Below are 24,856 nucleotides of genomic sequence, written 5' to 3'. Positions count from 1 at the left end.
TCAAACTCTGCAAGGAATTAAGCAGCCTAGGTGGCTTTTTGCAATGTGGGTGCTGAGCAGCTTGGATTTGCTAGGACTTGCTTTGTCTCCTGTGGTCCATTGTTTAACTTCATGCTGCTTAAAGTATAAGATCTTCATGAGAAAGAAAACCATTTTATTTTCCCCGTTACAAATGTAACATAGCATGGCTCTTTTAGAACATAGCAAGAAGAAAAAAATGTAAAAACAAAAACCACCCATAATCATCAAATAATTACTTGTTATCATTTTGCTGCACTTTCTCACAATCTTTGTGACTATATGTATATAAATAATGTATGCTTTACAAAAATGAGATCACATTGTTGTGTAATATTTGGGAATTTTTTCATGTCATTAAATTTTTTTCAGTAGAATTCTTGATTAGGATAGCATTCTTGCCCTGTTGCATTATTTATTATTTGCATTCTTGGCTAATCTAAAATTTTGTGTATTTTTTTAATGTGAATTCCTAATAATTAAGATCACTTTTCTGCCCTGGAATTAGTGTAAATATTGCTCAGTGATATCCGTAGCCCACAATAATGCCCCTTGGATTACTGGTAGAAGGACCAGTAAATGAAGCAGGTACATTTTGTTTTTGTGATCCAGGTGGTAGGCCTTGCACAGAACACGTCATGCTGGAAAAGTTATGTCAATGCTGAAATGACCTTCAGCCCAGCAGGCCTTGTGTAACTTCTACCAATGATAACAGGCTATCCTGCGAGAGAGTGTTATCAATACACTTTAGTCTTATCCTGGTACCAAGCCCTTAGAGGTACGCTAATGACAACCTTAACTCTCCTGGATGTGACTGTAAAAATCTTTTTTCAGTAGGTTTCACAAAGTGTTAAGAAGTCTAAGCCCAGCAACGTGCGAGGGGAAAAAGAACAAGATTCTGGAGGGCCGTTTGTTTTCCTAAGCTGTGAAACTCTTGAATAGTAGAACCAGGTAAGAATGACTATATTTTCTTGGGGAGAAAAGGAAGGAGGGATCCTGAATCATCCTGTTGTCTCAGATATCTTGAAGAAAGCTGAAAGTATTACATTATTTTCTTAACTTTGGAAATTACCTTTGCTAAATTATTACTTGTTACCATCAGCTTCTTGAAAAACAGGGTCCTCAGTCTGGTGAAGATGGCAAATGGCTTACTGATGGGTCATTAGACCTCATTATTAAGCTTGCAGGATTATGACAGATTGAGTGGCAACCATTATGAAATGTAGACTCCTCTTTGAGATATAATCATTGGCCCACCTCTCCAAGGTGCATTCTGAAGGTAGACAAGGCATCTGGTTTAAAATTTGAATTCAGATTTTAATCATCAATGAGAAATGGTGCTAACTCAAGTTTTAATTTCTCATTTCCCTAAAGGTGGTTGTACAGTCAGCTAATGTAGTTAAAAAATAATGGTAATGTGTTGGCAGCAATTCTGACACTTAACCAGAGTGGGGGAACACATGTGGTAGACCATCCAAGTTTGAGTAGGAGGTGGAAATTAATGTGAATTCAAGTTCCATTGTTGACTTGTGTAAAAGGTTTGCTGCAGTAATCAGTTCAACAGAGCAAAACTAGAAATAAATTTAAAAAATGTTTCATTTTGTGCCCTTTCTGTCTGATATGCAGTTTCCTATCATGTGACCACTTTTATATACACAATTTGTAAGTCGATGATCCAAGGTTGGGAGGTCCAGCTATTGGTCATCTTGGTTCCCAGAAAGGCTCAGAGAAATCAAAACTTTGGGTTTGAAGTTTGCTAATGAAACAGCAGCTAATGATTAGTAGATCTTTATAGATCATCAGACTTCAGAGCCATTTAGATATGTTTCCTTACTCCTGGTGACTAAGGCATAGACCTAATGTGTTTTGCCCCAGAATTGCAGTTGCCCCTGCTGATGGTGTGAAGGTGATTATGATGATGAAATAGGTGAGGAAAGCTTCTTGTTAACCAGGAAGTCTGGGAAGATGTTTCAGTCACTTTGTCTACCCTCAATTCAGCCTTACCTCTGAAGTGTCTGCTGCCAGGCTGATCCACCACCCCTAGCCTTGGGACAGTGAAATCAAACACCTACATGGAACAGGCTGTCAGTCAGATGGATGAGGCCTGCTGAGTAGAGACTGGCAGACTGGAGAATCCATCCCCATCTAAAGAGAACAGCAGCTACTGAGCTTTAGGAAAATCCTGGCATGTGGGAATGCTGGCTCAGTGTTGCCATTATTTTATGAACGATTTTTCCCCCCCATTCCTGTTGTTATTGCTGCTGGTGTAACTTGCCCATTAGGTCAGAACACTGGTGTTTATTCGAGGATTGTGCCCTTCTTTTCTCATAACTGAGGAAATGAGGAAAGGTGACTGTAAGAAAAGGAAGTATGTGAACTATTACAACTATTACTAAGCCAGAGGATATTTCAGAAATTATCTGCCTCACTGCTGTCTTTTATCAGTGGAGATCTTAAAACTCTTATTACGTGTTCTCAATGAAGAGGTTGTAGGGTTGGCATTTTCCTTTAACTTCTCCCCGTCTAAGTAAAAATTGTTTCTATTTAAGGACACTTGTGGTATGTGAATGGATGTCGGTGAGGTACATGGTGGTTTTCAATATGTCAGCTCCAGGCTGCAGGGGCAAGGCTTGTATCAAAATCCCAGATTATCTGTCGAGCAGGCATGAAGCAAAAAGACAGGGACAGGCTCCTTGTCTGTAGGTCAGTGGTGAGGGCTCCGGCCACGGACACCAGGGTTGGTGGGTTCAAACCCGGCCTGGGCCTGCTGTGAACTGTTTTGGTGTCTTTGGACTTGGCACTTGGTTGAACTGCCTTGGGGAGAGCCTCAGCAGGAGTGCGGAGAACTTTGGCCGTTGTCTAGGGCCCCAGTCTGAGCCACTGAGCCAGACAGAGCTATTGGTGTTTGGCTGTGGGCCACAGGGAGCCATTGTGAGTGATCTGCCCCTTTATGAACGATTTTAAAGGAAGATTTGAACTTTCAGATTTGTAAATGTGGATGTTTTGCTTGTATTGTCCTTTTGTGTGATGATGAATTTTTCTCTTAAAGCATCTTAAGGCATCTCTAACAACATTTTATGCTTTTGTGGAACTTAGGGCCATTCTTTTTTTTTTCTATTTTTTTTTTTTTTTCATTGTTGGGGATTCATTGAGGGTACAATAAGCCAGGTTACACTGATTGCAATTGTTAGGTAAAGTCCCTCTTGCAATCATGTCTTGCCCCCATAAAGTGTGACACACACCAAGGCCCCACCCCCCTCCTTAGGGCCATTCTTGATCTTCATCCTTTGATACAAGTTTGGCAGAATGTGTAGGATCCTTCTGATCACTGAAGAAGGAAATTGTACTAATGCCTGGCTTGAGACCAGAGATGCTAATCCCCCTTTCCATGCCTTTTTATTATCAGGTAGTAATTGAAAGTTAGAGCATAGAATTTAAAGGCCAAAGTTATGAATTTTACCTCCCCGTGGATAAGATAATTTTACTTACTCCATGACCACGATGTACAGTCCCAAGCCCAGCCAGTCTTCTACCAAATGTAAGTGATGTACATTCGTTAGTCATCCTTGTTGACAAATGAATGCACTCCCAGCTGAGACCCATGAACAGACCCATAAATAGCACCATTGCCATCAATGAAAGCAGTATCTTACGGCTAAAGAATGTAAGTAGATTTTTGCTCAGTTGCCAATACCAAATCATGAGTGGTGGCTGCCAGGAGGAGCGTTGTGCTGAGAACAATTTGGAAAACACTTGCAAGCTTTTCAAAAAGAGTGCTATAATTGATTGGTCTCGTCTGCCAAGGACTTGGGATATAGAACTGGTGGTAAGTGTGCTCTGTGCTGCCCTCCTTGGCACAGTGTGTTGATATGAAAGAGCTAAAACATCTTAGCCTTGGGCAACTTGAAGCCTATACATTTTAATTTGAATTTTGGTCTTTTTCTTCCTCTTCTAATTTTCTTCCTCCATCTCTGTTTCACCACAGAAGAAATGGCCAAGCGCACGTTCTCTACCTTGGAGACATTCCTGATTTTCCTCCTTGTAATGATGACTGCAATCACGGTGGCTCTTCTCAGTCTCTTGTTTATCACCAGTGGGCCCATTGAAAACAACAAAGGCAAGTGTCCTGGGCTCTCTTGGATGCTATTTTTAGGCCTATAAAAAAATCTCTTGAATACTGGGGACAGCAAAGGTGACAGTGTCTGCTGATAGTTCAGTGTTCACTTAAGTGGCCTGGGGTGGCCATCTCCCTTTTCATTAATTGCCCTTTCTGCAATGACAGCAGTTTTTATCAGGTTTACCTTTGTTCCTAAATAGCCAGTTGACAGGCATCCTGACATGCACATGTTTGCCATTCACTTTTCCACTGCTCTAAGCACATCCCGGGATTCTGTAAAGCCAGAGACGTCGTCCTCCAGCCTCTCATCTTTCTCCTTGTCTCCTCACTGACATCATCTTTTCCTGGGATCAAAAGTAGATGGAAAAGCTCGCTGAATATCAATTGGTCTATGAAAAGCTTTAGAGAAAGGGGGTCTCGAACTGAAATACATAAAAGGGCCAATCATGTTCTGTAAATGAGGTGGAGAGAGGAGGCAGATCAAGGGGGAGGCAGGTGCGCTTCTGGTGAAGGGGGTCCACAGTCCCCGCCAGAGTGCCAGATGTTTGTTGTCATGATGTCACGTAGTCTCAGATCTCTGGAGGTTTCAAGGAAAGCTGGAAATTTGGATTTTTAGATATCTCCTAATTTTTTAAAATGTTGGCAACAAATTTAGTTTTTGAAAACTATGTGGGCTACGTTTGCAGGTAGTGGTGGCAACAGTTCTTTGTAGGAGCCTCTGCTTCAGCCCTTGCTGGGTTATATACTTGGTGAATGAGCAGAGAAGTTAGGCAGGCACTGGATGCTTTGATCAAGTAAGTGGGGGGCTGGCCTTGGGCCTCACTATTCCCTTTGGCGACCTCTCCTCTTTACCAGGGTACATTCTGCTGCATTCCTGTGCTTTGAATTCCCAGCAAACACAGAGGAACAGAGATCCTCCGATCCAGCAGTGGGCCGAGCAGGGTCTTGGATGGATAGAAATAAAAGGATCCTTCAAATTTATTTAGTTTTAGCTTTTAAAATTAGAGACTCAGGAGGCTGAGACTCAGGGAGGTTGTTAATAATTATAGTAAGTATTCTCCCAGGGCTAGTTATTGTTTATTGAATGGTTTCTGTGTTGAGCATTACCGTAAGGCTTTACATAATTTTCTCATCTAATTCTCAGAACAATTCTATAGGGATAGGTGCTAAAGTCCTTCCTTTTCCATTAGTGCCATTTTTCATACAGGGAAACCCAGACCCTGAGGTTGCAAATAGCTTGCCCTTGGTCACACGGTTAGGCTTGGCTTCCGTAGACTGAACATTCCGAGGCTGGCTGCAATGAGGTGATGAGAAAGGAGCCGCTGCCTCCTTGCTAAGTTTGATGTCTAGTGGAAAATGTGGACTTGGGGATGAGAAGTCACGGATTCTAACTCCACAGTTTGGTTGAGAGATCATAAGGTCCTGAGTTTGAGGATCTGGATTGGATACCAGATTCATTGCATGCTCTGCAGAAACTTGGTTGTCACTTTTCTGAGTTTCAAGCTTCTCATCTTCAAAACTGGGGAGGTTGTGTTAGATGATCTCTAAGTGTTTTTGAGGTCCAAAATTCTAGGATTCCAGAAGGAATCATCTGTCAATCTCTTGTCTAAGTGCTTTGTGACCACTCATGCCTTGTAACCCGGACATGTGTGGCCTTGGCTACTCCTGGGTGTTATCTGGAACATGGAAACAAAGAAACAAACAAATGAACATATAAAACGTCTAGCTATGTAAAGCAGATCAAAGCTATATATCAGCCATTGTTCTGATTTTTTTAATATGTATAAACATATTATTCCAAACGATCCTAGGAAGTGGGACATTATTATTATCTCCATTTTATAAGAAAATTGTGATAAAATAGGTTAAGCAGTGTGTTCAATTTTTAAGTGGTAGAGTCATGTTTCAAGCCCAGGCAGTTTATTGCTGACACCTGCCTTCTTCATCGTCATGTCAATCTCCCCTCCTATTTGGGTGTGTATGTGGGGGAGGAGAGAGAAATATATACACATATTAATATAAATAGATGTGTTTAAACACATCTATGTGTGAATGTACAGATAAGAGAGTAATTACAGTAAGGGAAAACCACAGCAAGTGTACAATAATCTAGGTTGTATTAAAAGTAAAAGCCTTTTTTTTGAAAGTCAAAGAGGATCAGAGTCAGGGTGGGGTGGTGGGGGTGGCATCCCACAGATGAGCACTTGGGCTGGATGGATCCAGGTGTGATGACACACATGCTAGGGGGTGGCTGGTGGAAAGGTGTGAGGAGCCTAGATAGAATGGAAGAAACCAGTCCCCCACGGTCGGGTTTAGTAGGCTGCGTGGCAGAAACTTGGCATCTGTTGTGTTTGGATAAAACAGAAGAGCAGGGTGTCATGTGAAGAGGGTGAGTTTGTTGGATTCGGAGTGCCTCATGATGAGACCTTGAATTTTGGTTCGAAACATCTCTAGTCCAAGAAAAAGATCCTGTTTAGAATTATGATTTCAAACAGGGCTTAATGTATTTCTCACTGTATATCTTATGCAGAAAAAAATTACAAAGATTTTTTTTTAAGAACCCCATCCTGTGCACTGTATTCTAATGGATACTGACAAATATGTAGGCTGAAATCTTGTTTCTCAAGATCTTACTCTCATGTTTTAGATTCAGGAAGCCATGTTTTTCCAACCATCCAGGACCCCACAGCCACCCAGGGTCCCACAGCCACCCAGGGCCCTACAGCCACCCAGGGTCCCACAGCCACCCAGGGCCCTACAGCCACCCAGGGTCCCACAGCCACCCAGGGCCCCATGGCCACCCAACCATCTGTGATGCACACTTCGGAGACACCTCTGTTTCAGAACTTCACTGGTTATCACATTGGTGTTGGACGAGCTGACTGCACAGGACAAGTATCAGACATCAATTTGGTAAGTGAATGGCGGGCTTCTTAAGGAGACTGTGAAACAAGTAATTTTGATAATTTTGCATCCTGCCTTCATTCCTGATTATTATAGCATCATCAGCATGTTCTTCTTCTAGCTTTTTCATTGACTAGTCTACTTAGCACTATGAATTATGAATTATCATACTAGAAGTAAGAGGGAAACTTTTATTTAATCACAGTTTCCTGTATAGGTCAATTGCCCATTTTTTAGTGAATTGCAGTGGCAGAGCTGGCAAACTTGAATACTACAGGGAGTGGGCAGGTACCATAAATGACTGAATCAGGCCAGTGTAAGATGATAAATGTCTAGCAAATCCGCAGTTTGCTGGGGTGGGGGTGGAGCAGCAGGAAAAGTTGGGAATGCTGTAAAAAAATTTTTTTTTTTTTTTTTTTTTTTTAGGACACATTAAAATTTGCTTTAATACTTCTTTGGGGGGAAAAAAACACACTTGTAGTGAATGAACAAAGAAACATTTTTATGCTATTATTTGTATCTACCATGCCATGAATTCATAGGGGAAGAGGTTCCAGCAGCTCAGGGAGGCACCTTAGCATTTAATGTGACAAAGTGTTGATTGACTTTTGAATTTGTGGGAAATAGGTCCCAGCACCTTGTATCACTGTTACATGGGGACTATTGGTTATCCTGTGTGCTATGCTGTACACATATTGTGCCATGAGCTCATGGGGAATAAATAGGTTCTTGCTCCTAAAAACATGGGTCCACTAGTACTCCTGTGAGCTATGTTATATGCTTATTATGCCACGAATTCATAGGGAATGGGTTCCAGGAGCTCAGGCTCCTTTCCATTAGTTCTCACAAAGTGGGCTTCTCGGGGTGGCGCAGGCTGGCGCTTCAGTTGAACCCAGGTACCTTTCTCTTTGGCTTCCTTCTTTTTCTGATCATTTTCCTTCAGACGTTTCAGGAAGCTATCTCGGCTCTTAGAGTGCTTAATATGCTCAATATGAACATTAATCCTCTTTGTGAGGATCTTGCCCTTAACTTGTTTGTTTACAACAATGCTAACAGCATGCTGGGTAACATTGTAAACTCTTCCAGTTTTGCCATGGTAACATCTGTGTGGCATGCCTATTTGAACAGTACCCATTCCTTTGATGTCTACAATATCACCTTTCTTGTAGATTCGCATACATGTGGCCAAAGGAACAACTCCATGTTTTCTAAAAGGCCTAGAGAACATGTATTGGGTGCCTCTCCTCTTTCCCTTTGTGTTTGTCATTTTGGTGAATTACTGGAATTACTGGTGTCTCTGGCCGAAAAGTGTAAAAAAATTTTTTAATAAAAATAAAGCATTTGGCTTTATTTTTATAGAGCTGTCCTGTATTGAAGTTTTTTCAAGAGATGGCAGAAAATCTCTGTATTGAAGATTAGAAGATTTAAATCTCTCACTTCAAAAATGTAGGCAGTTCTAGTTAAAATTAGAAACCTAGTATGGACCAACACTGTATCAGCGAAATGAAATACATCCCTGTGTCAGATGTGGGCTGTTTATCGCTAGCATGCAGCCTCTTGGCCATGGTGGTGGAAATATCCATTATGTCAACACTTCCCTAGAAAACTAGAGCATGAAGTTGTCTAATGGGATTTGCTCCCTGCTGCCAAGTGATCTTTAGATTCTAGGAATTATTTCCAGCTGCTTGTTCTGCAAAGTGACCCTGGCTGCGAACATTAAATGGACACTCCCAGGGTGGGGTGTATGTGTGTGTAATGCCGACACTAGGGAACATTCTCAAGACCTGGGTGTCAGTCTTTGTGAGAGGGTTTATGACACAGCAAGAGAAGGGGCTTGGGATTAGTGTATGTGGTCTGACTTGGCCCAGAGAGTGATAATATGCTAAAAGCCAGGGCGAGGTGCCCTCAGTGGAGATTCCTTAAGTATAAAGGGACCACTTTCTTCAGCAAACAAAATCACACCAAACCACCAACGTCAGAAGGCCTTTAATCATCACAATGTCCCTGGGCAATGTGGGGGCGGAAGTAGGGAAAACGTTTTCTTCTCTAGTACCTCAGGAAAGGCAAGAGAAAAGATTTCATCCAAGAAACAGAATGATCAGAGAGGTCCCTGGGGTAGCGGTGGAATGCGCAGACCCCACCAGCGGCTTCCTTGCCCAGAGACTTTTGCCAACTTGATCAATAATTTGCCTTTCAATTTTTCTACATAGAAGATTAAAGCCTCTTTATGATTTCAGCCACCTTCTTTTTTTAATTCTTGAAAACATACATATTAGACCACATGTTACATCACACATTACAGCACCATGGGGTCATGTGGATTTTCTTTTCTTTGTCTTTCTGGAGAAGTCTGTTCTTCTGTTTGCGCCTGGTTCCTGGTAGCAGGGAGCAAGACGGAATGACTCTGATTCTCTCTTCCTCTTCAGATGGGCTTTGGCAAAAGTGGCCAGAATGCACGGGGCCTCCTGACGCGGCTGTACAGCCGTGCCTTCATCATGGCAGAACCTGATGGGTCAAATCGAGTTGTGTTTGTCAGCATCGACATAGGCATGGTATCCCAGAGGCTGAGGCTGGAGGTACGTGATTGACGGAGGAAAGAAATCACATAGTTTGAAGGAGAGTCAGTGGGTGAAGATCACAGAAGCTAAGCCCTCCTGCCTTCTCATCCAGGGAGTTTTCCTACTATCTTGAGCATTAGTAGCTCTTGACACACCGTTTAGACAATCCTGCAAGGAGAATGGTCCTCACTATTTCAGTCTAAGTTATCTTGGTCACAACTTGCTTTCAGTTCTGCCCGTGGCTCATCATCATTATTCATGCGAATGTTTTTTTTAAGGCTTATTATGTTCCAGGTAACTTTCAATATATTCTCTAATTTAATCCTCCTTGTTAGAAGTTGGAGAATGTCAATTCATCACTAACCCCTCTGTCAAGTTCTCAGATAACAGAGAATAGATGCAAGGAATAGATGCAAAGAAAATTCAACTGCAATACTGACATGAGGTTGACCATGAACTGGTATTTGTAGAAACTGGGTGTTAGGCACGTGGGGTTCATTATATTGTCTTGATTACTTTAGTATGGTTTTAAAAATTTCTTCAACAACAATAAAAAAAAATTTCTTCAACAAAAATTTAAAAATGAGGTAACATCAGCCCTTTTCATAGTTAAACTATATTATAAAAAATGGCAGGCTTTTTTACGATTTTCCCCAAATGTAGACTTTATTGCCCTCTATGGAGACAGTTGAGCTTAGCAGAAAGGTGCATGGAGGATCCTGGGCTGTCTGAGGTCTTAATAGGCTTAGAAAGAGAAAGGAGAGAGGAAGAAAAGGAGGAGAGGACGGGAGGGGGAAAGAGGGAGAGAGAAAAATAGAGTGATAGACTTGGATTCTGGTTCTGTCTCTATAAGCTAATTTCTAAGCCCTGACCCAGTTATGTTTTCTGTATGGGGTAAGGTCACAAAGGCAGGATGTGCTGTTTTAATGTCTACTCACATTCATGATGTGAGGAAGCCAGAGTCTGAAGCAGAGACCAGAACAGAGACATCAGTGTCAATCACGCAGTGTCGGGTTCTATCAACCGTACCTATTAAACGCGTTGCTCCTGCAGCTGTGTGAAGGAGCCCATGAGAGGGGTGACAAGGTGGCCCTAAGGTGTCACTCCAACGTCGCTTCCTCTGAGAGTGAGTGGAAATCTCTCCCACTTGTGGAGACGTAAGGAGCAAGGGACTAAGTGTCTTCCCCATTCCTGCAATTACAACAGAACCGGGAGGAAGGCACTGTTATGCCCTTTTTATGGATGAAGAAACTAAGTCTTAGAGAAGGTAAGTAACTTTCTGAAATTCACACAGTTAGTAAATGGTAGAGCTGCGCTCTGAATACGTGTATGCCTAATCCCAGACATTAACATTTAACATTCTTAAAACTGACATTATTAGAGGGAAAAAGGCATTGACCATTTGCTTTTTGTAAGGCACTTTGCTAGTCACTTCAGGGACACACAGCTAAGTGATTCACAGTCTGTGTCTCTCATGAAGTCATTATTTAGCTGGTGGATAGAAGAAAGGACTATAACGGACACGCATAGATGGCTATATTTCACTGGAGTCAAGGATAATCGCGTATTAATGATCTATTACTGTGTAAGGAATTACCCCAAAATATAGTGGCTTTCAACAACAAATGCTTAGTATCTAACGTGGCTCAGGAATTCAGGACTGGCTTGGCTAGGTGGCCTAGGTTCTCTTGAAGTTAGAATGTGGCCATCTGAAGACATGACTAGACTGGAAGACGGATTTCCAAGATGGTTCGTGCATGTGCCAACAGGCTGAAGTCCTCAGTCCTTCTGTCTTCCTACTCTTATGACATAGTAGCTGGATTCCCTCGGAGTAAGTGGCTAAGGATAACAAGCAAGGAGGAAATCACAGTGCCATATGACCCAGCTTCCAAAGTCACACCATTACTTTCACCTTGTTCTATCTATTAAGCAAGACACTGAGTCCAGCCCACGTTCAAGGGCGGACGATTAAGCTTTCCCTCTTGAAGGGAGCAGTATCAGAGAATCTGTGAACAGGGGAATTCAGAAAGTGGAAATTAGGAAAGCATTTTCATAGGGGAAATGATACTTGAGTGAGTAAAATGGGGAGGGAGTGAGATCAGATGGAGGGGGCACATGAATGCAGAAAGCACACCCCTTTCTGAGGGAACAAAGGAGTTCTATGTGGACACCCCGAGGCAGAAATGGAGGTGTCACTGGAAGGTGTGTTTGTCATACTCGTAGAAGGGCCTGGAATGCCAGGTCATTTTTAATTCTGTGAATGATGTGGAGTCTTTGAAAACTTTTGAGTGGTGGAGTGGTGTAAACACAATTTTATCTTAGGATGATTAATTAGACAGTGATGTTTGATGTGAATTGGAATAGACTGGAACTGTTAGGAAGCTAGATAGGAGTGAGGTGGATGATGAGTGAGGTTAGGCTATTTTGGACTGGTCTGGGTCAGGCTGATATGGAATATTATGGGAATGAGGCTGATTGAGACCCTGCAGGTGGGTTGTTATGAAGGCCCTGCAAGATTTCTGAGAAGCAGCTGATATAAATTGTGTATAAATCCGAGAAGCTGTGCTTTCCATGGAGCCTGCAATCACTAGGACAGGGCCAGCTTGCTGGACAGATCATTAATAAACTCTCTTCTTCCTGCTGAAACTTTACTTGCTCTTTTCATGATTTCAGTGAATACCTCAAGTTACCCAACCCTAACAGGACCAGAGGTGAGGACATAAGTTGGAAGATTCTGTAAATTGATATTGAGGCTCTGTTGGAAAGCAGTAATCCTGTTAGGTATTTCAATCAGAGAGATTTTGTACAGGGGAGCTTTATAAGGTTTTGGAAGACTGAAAGAACAAGAAAGGGAAGCTAAGATTGCCAGAAGCGTTCTTTAACTTTTCCTGACAATTTCCCCTGTATTGTATGAGGCTGGCACAAAGATCTTAATGGGAGGGCAGTGAGGCTGATGGTGGCAGAAGATAAAATTAAATGCTAATGAGATTTGGAGATGAACAGGCAAGCTAACACACGGTCCTCGTGATGGGCCGGGCTGTTCCCAGTGCCTTTTATATATTAACTTCTTTAATCCTCCAAGAGACTCTGTGAGGGAAATACTGTAATATTATCATGTCATTTAAGAAGCTGGGAAACAAGGAACTTACCCAAGCTTGCACAACTAGAAACTGTCAGATTTGAGATTCACACTTAAGCACCTTAGTGCTGGAGTCCATGCTCATTGTTACTTCACTGCTTCTCCGAGGAATCAGAGATGGTTCTAATCAGGGCCCTACCTCTGTAGACTCATCAGAAGAAATAGAAGAGTCAAACAGTAGACTTTGTGGGGTGGAATGGAGACGAGAGAGGGGCTGCTTCATTTGTTGGTTTGTAGATGCTATCAGGCCATAGTGGGGAGTGTTTAACTATCTCTTCCTACTTTCACTTCCCTGTGCAATCTGAGGCTCACTGGGAAAGCCTTTGAATGAACTTGCTTAGTTATCCCAAGTTAACCCAAGGAGAGGTGTGAAAAATTAATGCGGCTCAATAAATGCCATTAAGCTTATTATGAGAACTGTGTGAGTTCTCAGATTCAGCTTTAAGATTGATGAAATTCCCGGCATCTAATGAAGACTAGAGAAGATCTCTGTGCAGTGAGGCAGGGCAGGAAAACAGAGTGACTTTCTAACTCTTTCTGTGTCACGCTCCCAAGAGTGTCAGCCACAGGAAATGGAATGGAACCTGAAGACAAAGACGTGAGCTGCAGACATTAACGTAACCGCTGCGTTCTGTGTTAAAATACACCTTCTTCCGTGGAGTGGGAAACACGCTGCTTATAATGGCTCTTTGCAGGCATTGTTACATGATTGGGCCTCTAATTTCCTTTTTATTTTTCCTAGAAGTCTCATGTGTCTGATTTCATATCAGAGATTGTGATTTAAAGTAAAATTTATGTGTGCTATTTATAGTCTTTTTTGTTTAAAAAATTCAAGATTCATAGTCACTGTCTTTTAAAGACCTTGATTCTTGAATAGACTTAAAGAGAAACATTAAATTCTAAAATCCTCATGTTACAGCCCTTTAGGAATAAAACAGGGTGGGTTGGGAGAGATGTAAAGTTCACCTGCAGGTCCTTTCCTCCACTTCCTTCCCCTCTTGGTCGCAGAATTAGAAGAACATCAGCTTTTGACTTTAGTTCGGCTTTCAGGGTGTCCCTTCCTTGATCATTTTCCCTTCTTTTTATAGACATTTCTCCTTCATGAAAGTGGTAATTACTGCGAGGTAGAGTATGTGGGAGAGAAGAGGCTTTGGAGCTGGAGTTAGAATCAGACACAGGAGGATGTTAGTCTGGTTATATCGTATTTTCTTTCCATATACTCCTTGTGTCACAGGCCTATTTATGTGGCTATGGCAACCTAACAATCAGTCTTGGGGGTGTGGAGAGGTTAACGAAGCAAGATGGTTTGCAACACCTTCTTCCTGCATCAGGGAGCATGTGAGTGGAATGAGGATGGATGGCTCTTCACCTGCAATAGAAGGTGGAAGGTTATCTTTATGTATGTTAGGAGCACAGCACAGAAGCTGCTCTTTGCTGGGTGCCAGGGGTGGGCTAGAACTGGCTTGTGCCTGCTCTTGGGAGCCAGTTGTTAAACATTCAGGAATGCTGTGACATGACTGTTAAACTTTTAGTAGCTTGAAATTGACCATGGCGGGGGAATATGTACACAAAAGAAATAGGTAAAAAATACACATGAGGGCTTCTGTTTTTCAGTTTATCAGACTGTTTATGCCATATTCAAGATAAAAAGTGTGAATGATTGCTCTGGGTTTGACATTTTTTGTTTGTTTGTTTGTTTTTATTGGGGATTCATTGAGAGTACAAGAAACCAGATTACACTGATTGCATTTCTTAGGTAAAGTCCCTCTTACAATCGTGTCTTGCCCCCAAAAGGTGTGGCACACACCAAGGCCCCACCCCACACCCTCCTTCCCTGTCGGGTTTGACGTTTTTGCTGGATCATTTTAATGCTCTTTCACAAACAAGCCACAATAATACAAAACTTCAGATCGGAGCTAATTAAAGCATAATCAGAAACAGCTACTCCGTGCCATCATTTTCTCCCCATTCCTCTCTTGATGTGGGCGCCATGTGAAGACACAAGGCATGCATTTAGCCATTCTTGATTAGCACATTCAGGGGACAGTTGCTGAGTCTCTTTGTATCTATTGTTGCAGAATATATCCAAAAACTTACTGGCTTAAAGCCACAATAATCATGGATTGCTGCTGCGGTTTCTGTGGGCCAGAATCTCAGAGTGGCTGGGTTGTGCAATTCTGACTTGTTTTAGAATAGCAGTCATACATCATCACTTCTGTGTCAGATGCCGGCTGGGGCTGCAGGTGTTTGAAGGCCTGACTGAGGCTGCAGAATATACTTCATAGATGGCTCACCCACATGGCTGGCAAGTTAGTGCTGGCAATGTGGTTCCTGCCCATATTGGCTTCTACACAGGATGACTGGAGGACCCTTCCATTGTAGGAGATGGCTTTCCCCCGACCAATAAGTGTACTAGTCTGTTTCAGGGAATACTGAATTCTTCATTTTGGGAAGTGAGGTGGTAGAGAAGCTAAGAGGCCTTGGTGCTGTCTATTCCCTGTGCTGGGGATGCTTTTCCCTCAGATACCGCATGACCAGCTTGCTTTCTTTATTTAAACCTCTGCTGAAAGACAGCCTCTCTTTGAGAGACCCTTGACTCCTAACATGCATCGTTCTCTTTTTCCTTACCCAGCAATGTTTTTCTTCACCATATTTACAGCTATATGATTTCATATTACGTATTTGTTTGTTTATTGTCTTTCTCCTTCGCTAGAATACAGCCATGTTCAGGGCAGAAACTTTGCATATTCTTCGTGCTTAGATGTGTCTGAATATTAATTAATACAGTGAGTGAATGGTGCGCAAGGAAGGGTACTAGCTCTCCAGTTGGAAAGAGTTGGATCTAGAGTCTGGCTGTGCTGCTTAATAAATCAATGGGCAAATTATTTAACTTCTGTACACGTCAACATTCTCAGCTGAAAATGAGGTAAACCATATCTAGCTCTTGGGGTTGTTACGCAGATTTTTAAATGACACTGTATATAACATACCTAGTGTCTGTGTACACATAAAGAGTCTATAAAACGTTCGGCATTGCTATTGTTCTTTTGTGGTCGGTACTGTGACGATCAACTCCAACATAGACTGAAAGGGGTTTCATTGGTACAGATCAGCAATTGAACTGTTCAATGTTCCTATGTTATCCCTCATGTTAGTTCAATTTATTTATTTCCTTTTTGAAGGTCCTGGACAGACTGAAGAGTAAATATGGCTCCTTGTACAGAAGAGACAATGTCATCCTGAGTGGCACTCACACACACTCGGCCCCAGCGGGGTACTTCCAGTATACTGTGTTTGTGATCGCCAGCGAAGGATTCAGCAATCGAACATTCCAGTATGTGGTTGCTGGTATCATGGAGGTAGGCAAAGACCCCCAGCATCTGCTGCTCCTTACCTTTGCTTATGGGTGTCTTGGAAGCGCTTTGTATGACAGGGAGAGTCCCCAGAGGGTTGGGGCCTGAGCACAGTCCTAGCTCTTCCTTCTCTTTCTCCTCCCCGACTCTCTTTTACCTTCTGGTTCTGACTATTGGGGTCTGAGCAAAGTGATTGATTGGAGGAGCAGGGTTTCTGGCAGTAGAGCCCATATAGTCCTCTAAAGGGGCAGAAAACCTTTCGGTTCAGGGTTCCTTATAAGGTACAGGCCCCCTCTGGTTTGTTCTCTGCACAAAGGAACCCATCAAGGGGTGGAAGGTAATTACAAATAATTCTAATTTTTTTCTTTTTGTATTTCCCAAAGAACAGAGGATCTACTTTTTAAATGCACATCCTCATTTCTCAAGTCCTCAGTAGCAGCTCCAGAATTCCCTGGTGCTCTCGGACAAACACCCCCAAACTCATCGTCTGTTTCTGGTGTTCACCTTGCACTCCTGCCCTCGGGCTTTCAGATGGCTATTTTCTTGCATAGGATCCTTGCTGACAGTTTTCTTCCTTTCTTTGCCTCCCATGCTTATTCTTTCTCTATTTTTTTCCTCACAGAATCACCTCCAAAATTTAGAAATCCAAGTGACCAAAGCACATTTCTTTACAACAAAGTTTTTTAAACTGTGGCTTGCAATGTCTGAATGATTTATGAAATCAATTTTATGGTTTTCAAGAAGCATTAAATAAAAAAAGAACTCTAATAAAATCAATTTTAAAGTATTGTAGTGCGTAATACATAGTGAGGGCATAGCTTGCTTTGTGAACTTTTGTTTTAGGAGGCATGTGTTGGTGTGTAGGTTGCGAAGACAACCATTCTCTCTCCCTGTGGCTCTTAGTAAAAAAGGTCTGAAAAATTCTGCCTTGGGTAGTGGGATGGAGAGGATAGGGAGGTGGGAACACTCACGGGTTAACAAATCATGTTCTAGTGTGGTGGTAAAAGTCAAGCATCCCATTTTGGTCATCTGGAATTGCAAATTCTGCCTAACTTCGCAGTCCTGAGAGACAAGAAGATGGGGCTCTTTGTGAGTTCAGGCATTAATTAGCACAGGACATCTGTCTCAGACAGCGTTCCCTCTGTCTCAGCCTAGGAAACTGTTCCTGTTTACTTGCTGAAGCCACCAGCCATGTGGTTTTCCAGTTTTTGTCCCATTGTGCCTACAAAAGAAGTTGTCCACAGAGCTCTTTTGTTTATATCAACTAAGGCATTATCCCCACCAGGATTTCCAAGTTTATGACTCCTTTTTTTCTTTCTTTCTTTTTTTTTTTTTGTTAAACCTTCAGAGCATTGAGATAGCACACAAAAATATGAAACCAGGCAAAATCTTCATCAATAAAGGAGATGTGGAAGGTACACAGATCAACCGAAGCCCTTATTCTTACCTTCAGAATCCTCCATCAGAGAGAGCAAGGTGAGAAGGAATTGTTAAAATGGAATCATTGTGTTTCTTTAAAGGAACAGCGCCGAAAATCCCAGCATAGGGTTGTTACTTAGTGAATATTATGAGATCCTAGGACAGCATTAGAGCTTAAATATTTTTAAAATATGCTTATAATCTAAGACAAGTAGGGATAAAAACTGAATGGAGAACAATGGTGTTTGCACATAGCTTTCCACTTTCCGCTTTGTTGGCTATGGGAGCCAATGTAGGTATTCGAAGGGCTCTGGGCTTTGATACCAGGCCTAACTGTGGTCTCATCTTCACTTTGTCACTTCCCAGTTATGTGACTGTTGGTGATTTACTTACCTTAATTTATTGGCTGTCAGCTTTTTCATTGGTAAAATGGAGATAAAAATGTGCATAAACATTTTTTTCTTTTACTTAACAAAAAGCTCTTTTTTTATGTGTTATCCAGAAGAAACCATTCAGTCCAGGAGAGTATGGTAAGATAGAAAAGGTAAAAGAATAAATAACACAGATGGAAGAGAAGACAAAAACCCCACAAAATTGAATGGAGCGACTAAAAGTGATTATTATTTTGTCTTCTTCTTTGTTTTTTTTTTTAAATCTTTCTTTCAGTGACAAACCAGGTTTATGACAAAAGTACTTGGTTACTATGGCAGTATCAAATACTATTTCAGTTTTCACTTGCCCACCTGACGTTTTACATTTGTCTGCATGCTTTTGAATGGCTTTCAATGGAATTGATTTCTAGAAAATATAATCTGTTTTATTTTGAGAAGACATAAAAGAACACTTTAGTTGCAGGTCTTGAATGCTTTTTGATTTTGCATATTCCCTGTTCTTTTGAAGAAATTCCATTAAAAGTTGATTGGTGTAGAAATTTCAAGGATAAATCCTTTTTGTAAGAAATACATAAGGTTATATAATCATATGTATATTGCATAAAAATGTATATTTCAGTTCCAGTGAGTTGACTTAGTATCCCAAACTTTGATCACAACTTTAAACCATTTTCTCATCTGAGGATTGAGTTCCTGGGTACATGCTGTTCATAGGACTGTTGTTTGTAAGGGTGTCTCACTTAATGGGGGGGGGTGTTTTTATGTCAGCTTCTGCTATTTGTCATACTTGAGGGTCAGACTCTAACCCAGAACTAAGTTTCTTTGTTTTGCTGACTAGGTATTCTTCAAATACAGACAAGGAAATGGTAGTCTTGAAAATGGTAGATTTGAATGGAGATGACTTGGGCCTCATCAGGTACTCTATTTTCTTTTCTTTTTTAAAAATTCTGTCTGGGCTTTATTTTAAAAAGGGGGAAGAGAGAGTAGAGTAGTGCCAACTCTGGAGCCCAATGTAATACAAGTGGGATCCAACCTTGGGTCCTTGGGCAAGGTTCTCAGCCTTGCAGGGGTTCAGAGTCCACAGAAGGATGACATCAGTTCGGAGTTCAGCTCAGTATCTGCTATATGATATAAAAACTCAGTAAAGGCTAGCACTTGCTCCTTTATGTTATCAAGCTCTCACTTGTAGCACTTCTATGATGGTGGACAGTTACCTCCTGGTAAAACAAAAAAACAATCTGACCAACCAGTCAAGTAATTATGAATATAAGATTATTTATGTGTGTTTTTCTAAAAGGATTAAGTCTAATGCAGGACAATGCCAAGCAAGAAGAAAAGTAGACCGAGCTCACCTAAAGAAGAGGGAGGATGAAGTAAAATTAGAACGTGGCACAGACTTTAGCACCATTATCTGGCAGAGACAGTGTATGGGAAAACATGGATTTTGTTTTCTTTGAAAAGAAGGCATTTGCATTCACGTGTGATTTTGCTGACTGTGATTGGACTGACTTGGGAATTGACTGGCTGGGTCACAGAGTGCCAGACACCTTGACCTGTGGACTTACAGATGATTCAGAGATGCCCTAACGGCAGTGATAGCTCTTGAGTCCTCGAGTCAAGTAGCGTGGGTTCATCTGGAGCTCTTGCCCTTATTAGCTGTGCAACTTTGGAGAGGTTTTGTGACTACTTCGTCTTTCCATTTTCTTATCCCTAAACATTTTCGAACATAGTGTGGGATAAACTGACCCTTTAAAATGTTAATAACAAGCTTGATGAAAGTGATGAAAGATCTGCCAAGTAGAATTATAAAGTATCTAAGTGACAGTTTCTATGTGACTAAAATTAACAGTAAATTGAAAGTAACAAAGTGGTGAAGAAAAACATTAAGTGTGACTCACGGCTCAGACACCAGGGTTGGCCCCCAAACTAGGTGGAAAGCGACATGATGGTAAGGAGTTCAGGTTTTGGAGTGAGGTTGACTTGGGTTTAAATTCCATCTCTACCTGCCACTTCCTAACCCTATGCCCCGAGGAAAGCAACTTATCTACTTAGGCCTCAACTGTTCTATTTGAAAATGGAAATAATAACCTCTCATAGGGTTGTTTGAGAAAATAATGTCTGCAAAGCTATAGTTCTGTGCTTGGTGTAAGAAAAGAGTTTAATCATTTTAGTCAAAAGGTAAGGAAAGGAATGAGAGTCTACGTCTTCTAAGTGACTTCATTTTTGACATATCAGAGTGCTTGAAATTCTTAGTGTTGGAGTTGCTCTTTGGATTTGAAGCAGGGTCACTGGAGACTCTTTGATAAAATGTGCCATATGGGCTGATACAATAGGACTTACTGTTCCATTACAATAAATTCTTCTATTGATTAGTTACCACCTAGTATTCGATTCAACACACTTTTTAAATGTCAGGCATGCGATTGCGTGCTTGGGGTACAATATGGTGAATAAGGCATGTTCTCTATCTTTGAGGGCCTCGTGGCTTGGTGGGCTGGTTGACTAGGAGATAGAGACAGACAGACAGATAAGTAACCATAACGTACTCAGATAACCAACAGTGCTATCAGGTGGGCAGGAATAAATGCTACGGGAGTTTGGAGGAGCTAGCCCTGCGTTCTTCTTGACAGCATTGTGAAAACTTTCCGAAAGGAAAGTCCACTTGATGTGGACCTTAAAGAAGTCATGAAAAGTGTGAGTTGTGAGATCAGAGAGTGGGGCAGGTCAGGGGGTGGGGAGAGGTGAGCTGGAAGGGTAAGCTAGCTCTAGATCGTGGAGCATGTTAGTGGGGAATTCGATTAGTCATAAGAGCTTACATCTCTTGACTAGTTAGAGAGAATATCCCAAATCTGGAGAAGAAGGGGGCTTTTCCTTCATAGTCTGTATTTAATTCTTGGCTGAATGACTGAGGCCATTCACAATTCCTTTTTATTTGTTTCTGAATCATTTAATGATGGAAACAGAAAACTCAAAAAGACTTTTTTTTATTTCCACCAGATGTTCTTCGCTTCCTTACATATAATTATATCACATATCTGGAAGTTCTAGGGTCAACTATCAAGGTTATGGCAAAGCTTTTCCATCTGCTATGCTTAACACCCTGCAATAACTTTCTATTGTTTCCATAGCTTCCATATGTTATCTTTGATGTAATTGCTCCTGCAATTGCCTCTTGCTGCACAGTGTAATTGCTCTTTGAATACATTAAAAATGATCCAAAACATAAAGTCAAATCTGGGCTGCCAAGTAACTCAACCGCCATATGTAGGGGCCTGCTGTTAGACAGAATCCCGAGGTGTGCAGTGTTCAAAAGCAGAGAAACTCAGATCATCGAGTCTGACCTTTGTCTGGGGAGTGGAGGCCTAGAAAGGTGATGTGGTCTACCCAGGGCTGCAGCCAAGACGATCATTTTTTTAGTGAAAACCATTTTGGAGTTTATAATTCCTTCCTTCCTACTTTCCTATTTGTTTTCCTTTCTCTATTCAACAAATCTGCACTAGGCATCTACTATTGCTATGTAATACTTTTCTTGGAATGATGCATTTCCTAGCCTTTAAATCGGCAGATACCTTTGAATCCAATCCTATGTTTGTGCTCCTTGGACAAATCCCTTGAACTCTTTGAGACGGAGTGTCCATATTTTGCAAATATAGATGTAAGATCTTGTCTCCACACAGAGATTATTATTTATTCATTCATTTATTAAATGTCTGTGGAATATATGTGTCTTGACCTGAGCTACTATTAGGGATACACTTACGAGTAAAACCAGGCAAAGTTGCTGCTCTTATAGGACTTACAGTCTGTGATGGGAACAGAAGGCACCCAGGTAGTTTTGGGGTACACATAAAATTGTCCTTGGGTTAAGTGCAAAGAATTATGTGAGTACATAATTAAATTATAATTGGGTTAAGGGGTGGGAAAGGAAAGTGTAGAGCTATCTTAAAGGAATTTGATTTTGTCAGAGAGATTGGGAAAGATTTTCGTGAGGAAGGGACAACAGAGCTGAAAACGGAAGGAAGAGGAGGAATAAACTGGTAAAGGAGATGGGCGTGGGGAAAGAAGAAGAACATTTCACAGAGATGGAGAAGCAGGGTCCATTTCCAGACCCGACCGAAGGTCTATGGGGCTGGAGTGCACAGGACAATGGGGCAGGGTGTTGTGAGACTGTTAGAGCCAGGGATTAGACTCCATGGTAGAGATTTTAGTCTGTACACCAAGAAGAATGGAAAATCATACAGCGTTTTAAGCTGTGGTCAGGGTGATGTCTGTTGAAGGGTTAGGAACAGCAGTGAACTCGAGGAATGAAATATTAATACAACTGTATTCCTGAAACTATTCCACACCATCAAGCCCTCTGCGATGGCGAGGCTGCCATTTGCTCCAGCTGATCTATGTAGATAAAACAATGTTTCTATCTCTGTGCTTGTCTCCTCCCTCACACAAAAAAAACACATGATTTTTCTCCAGTCATGGAGAATATGTTTGAGCTGTTTTGAAATCTGAATTAAAACATAAGTGGAGTAGCATTTACAAACTTCACTTAGGGAGACTCAAATGATCTGTTATCCAACACAGCAGCAGAAATGGCATCTTGAGAGATCCTGGTGTATTAAGACATCCTGTGTATGCAGAAACTATGAAGGGAGGAGACACAAAACAGGCTTCAAATGTCCACATCAGAAAGAGAGTCCCACGTGTGGATAATCTGACTGGCAGCTCTGGCTAGTGAAGAGCCGCTTCTCCCACGGCCACTGGAGCGCAGGCAGCTCTGGGAGTGGCCGGGAGGTGGGCCGATTCCCTCAGCTTTGTGGCAACAGACCAGGCTTTGTCTGCTTTTCTTTCCTTTGCCTATGTGAGTTCTCTTCCTTGAATTTGCAGAAGTGACACGGACTCCCCTCCCTTCTCTCGCCTCTCCTCCCTCCTCTGCTTCTCAGCTCTCTAGGAGTCAGTATGACATAGTTCTTACTCAATGGAGCTGAAAGGAAGGTCTGGGCAGGTGTTTGATGATTGCCCTGTTGCCTTCTGTTTTATATATTGCAAATCCTTTCCTTCTCATAGAAAGGGGCTTTGTAAGCGGGTCCTTTAAAGTTACATTTTAAAAAGAACCAGGGCAGTGCTGTATGAAAATTATTTGAATAATTTGTGTAGAAACTTAGAAAAATCCAATTTGTGGAATTACACCAAATTATTCAACTGACACTGGCTTATATAACTCCGTTGCATGTGTAAATCTTCTCTACCATCTATAACCATTACCTCTTGTTTTGTTGTTTAATTGATGCATAATAAGTGCACGTCTTCTTAAATTACAATATCTGACTATTCTGTATGACTCTTTATTCTCTCTCTACATTCTCCCAAGTCCACTTAACCCCCCTCAAATTACAAATGCTGAAATCTCAGGGACTTCCCTTCCCCAAACCATTCTGAACCTGTTTTTCTTTCTCCATCTCACCTTGTCTTTGCCCTCACAACGCTTCTCCATTAGCATTAACTGGTTTATAAAGCCCTGCTGTTTCCACACCCTTCACCGCCTTTCTCTTTCTTGTTCTGGCCCTCTGTGTTGTTGTGAAGCTTGATGATGTCTTGCTCACTTTTCTATCCACTTGCCTGAGTTCTTCTCTAGTGGAACGTGGCCATGGTTGGGTAGTGAGGTTTTTGGTCTGTGTTGAGGTCATCCTCACAAAGAGTGAAGGCGCTTCATAAGGGCCTTTTGATGACAAAGATGATGACAGTTGATTGATATGTACCCATCACCACAGATGAATGAGCTTTGGATCATTTAAATCGTCCCATGTTTAGAAAAACCAATCGCAGAAGATATTTGGACTTAACTTGATTGTTGAATTTCTGGAACATTCTTAACCCAAAGAGCTCTGTAAGGTTATTATTATTTTCCACATGTTTTCTTTTTCTTTCTTTCTTTTTATTTTTTTTTTGAGACAAAGTCTCACTATGTCACCCTTGATAGAGTGCCGTGGCGTCACAGCTCACAGCAACCTCAAACTCTTGGGTTTAAGCAATTCTCTTCCCTCAGCCTCAAGCGATTCTCTTGCCTCAGTCCCAAGTAGCTGGGACTACAGGCTCCTGCCACAACACCCGGCTGTTTTTTATTGCAGTTGTCATTGTTGTTTAGCTGGTCTGGGCAGGGTTCGAACCCACCAGCCTCAGGGTATGTGGCTGACACCGTAACCACTGTACTACTGGCGCCAAGCCTCCATGTGTTTTCTTTTTAGCCTAAAAATAAGTACTTGCCAAAGAAAACTTGAAGAATATGACAAAGTAGAAAGAAAGAAAAATTAATTCAAAATAATACTATCCCAAATCAATTGTGGTTAATAATCAGGTGCGTTTGCTTTTATTCATTTCTCTATGTGGAAATAAGCAATAAGCATGGTCATTTTGCAATAAGTGGATGTTTGCTTAGTTTCACTCACTCTGCACCACCAGAAGCGTAAAATACTATAAAAAGATTAAGAACACTATCTCCTTGTACTAAGACTACAAGGTTGCTTTTTTGATTGTTGATTTATTTGTGCAGTGATCCTCCTTACATCTAATAGTGACTTTTAATTTTTTGTCTTAAAGTCTATGCATTCTCACATGAGTATGGTTAACTTGGCTTTTTGCAGGTTAGAATTGGCAACGTGAATTTTTCTACAATTTTCTTTCCACCTTTCTTTGTTCTTATGTTTTTGACACATCTCTTATAAATATCATATGGCTTTGGTTATTTGTTTTGTACTCAAATAGTTTTCATCTTTAAATAAATGAATTTGGGTTGTTTTCAGGGATTGTTGTTACCATATATCTGGACTTTTCCATTTCTCGTTACTTTGTGCTGTGTATTTCACTTGTTCGATGCTTCTTTTTCCTCCTCTCTCACATCTCACCATTTTTGCATTGATAGAGATCTAAGAAAACATCTATTTTTGTGATATGTTGGAGATGGT

At 41.4% G+C, this 24,856-nt stretch overlaps 1 protein-coding gene across 3 annotated transcripts in view; it reads left to right on the top strand.

The window, feature by feature from the left end:
• Positions 1–787: 787 nt before the first annotated feature.
• Positions 788–24,856, top strand: part of ASAH2 (N-acylsphingosine amidohydrolase 2) — an 80,883-nt gene continuing 56,814 nt past the window's right edge. For 2 of the 3 annotated variants that reach the window (XM_053585952.1, XM_053585951.1), the window contains exons 1-7: positions 788–969; positions 4,004–4,135; positions 6,783–7,048; positions 9,466–9,615; positions 15,919–16,095; positions 17,438–17,565; positions 18,739–18,816. In XM_053585952.1, coding sequence (XP_053441927.1) covers positions 4,009–4,135; positions 6,783–7,048; positions 9,466–9,615; positions 15,919–16,095; positions 17,438–17,565; positions 18,739–18,816 — 926 coding nt within the window. In that variant the 5' untranslated portion in view covers positions 788–969; positions 4,004–4,008. The remainder of the gene's footprint in view (positions 970–4,003; positions 4,136–6,782; positions 7,049–9,465; positions 9,616–15,918; positions 16,096–17,437; positions 17,566–18,738; positions 18,817–24,856) is intronic. The other variant, XM_053585953.1, reaches the window with a different exon arrangement.

The sequence above is a fragment of the Nycticebus coucang genome, chromosome 3 (genome assembly GCF_027406575.1).
Source record: "Nycticebus coucang isolate mNycCou1 chromosome 3, mNycCou1.pri, whole genome shotgun sequence".
Taxonomy (NCBI): Eukaryota; Metazoa; Chordata; class Mammalia; order Primates; family Lorisidae; genus Nycticebus; species Nycticebus coucang.
Note: the sequence above shows the minus strand (reverse complement) of the source record. Positions and strands in the feature narration are given on the sequence as shown.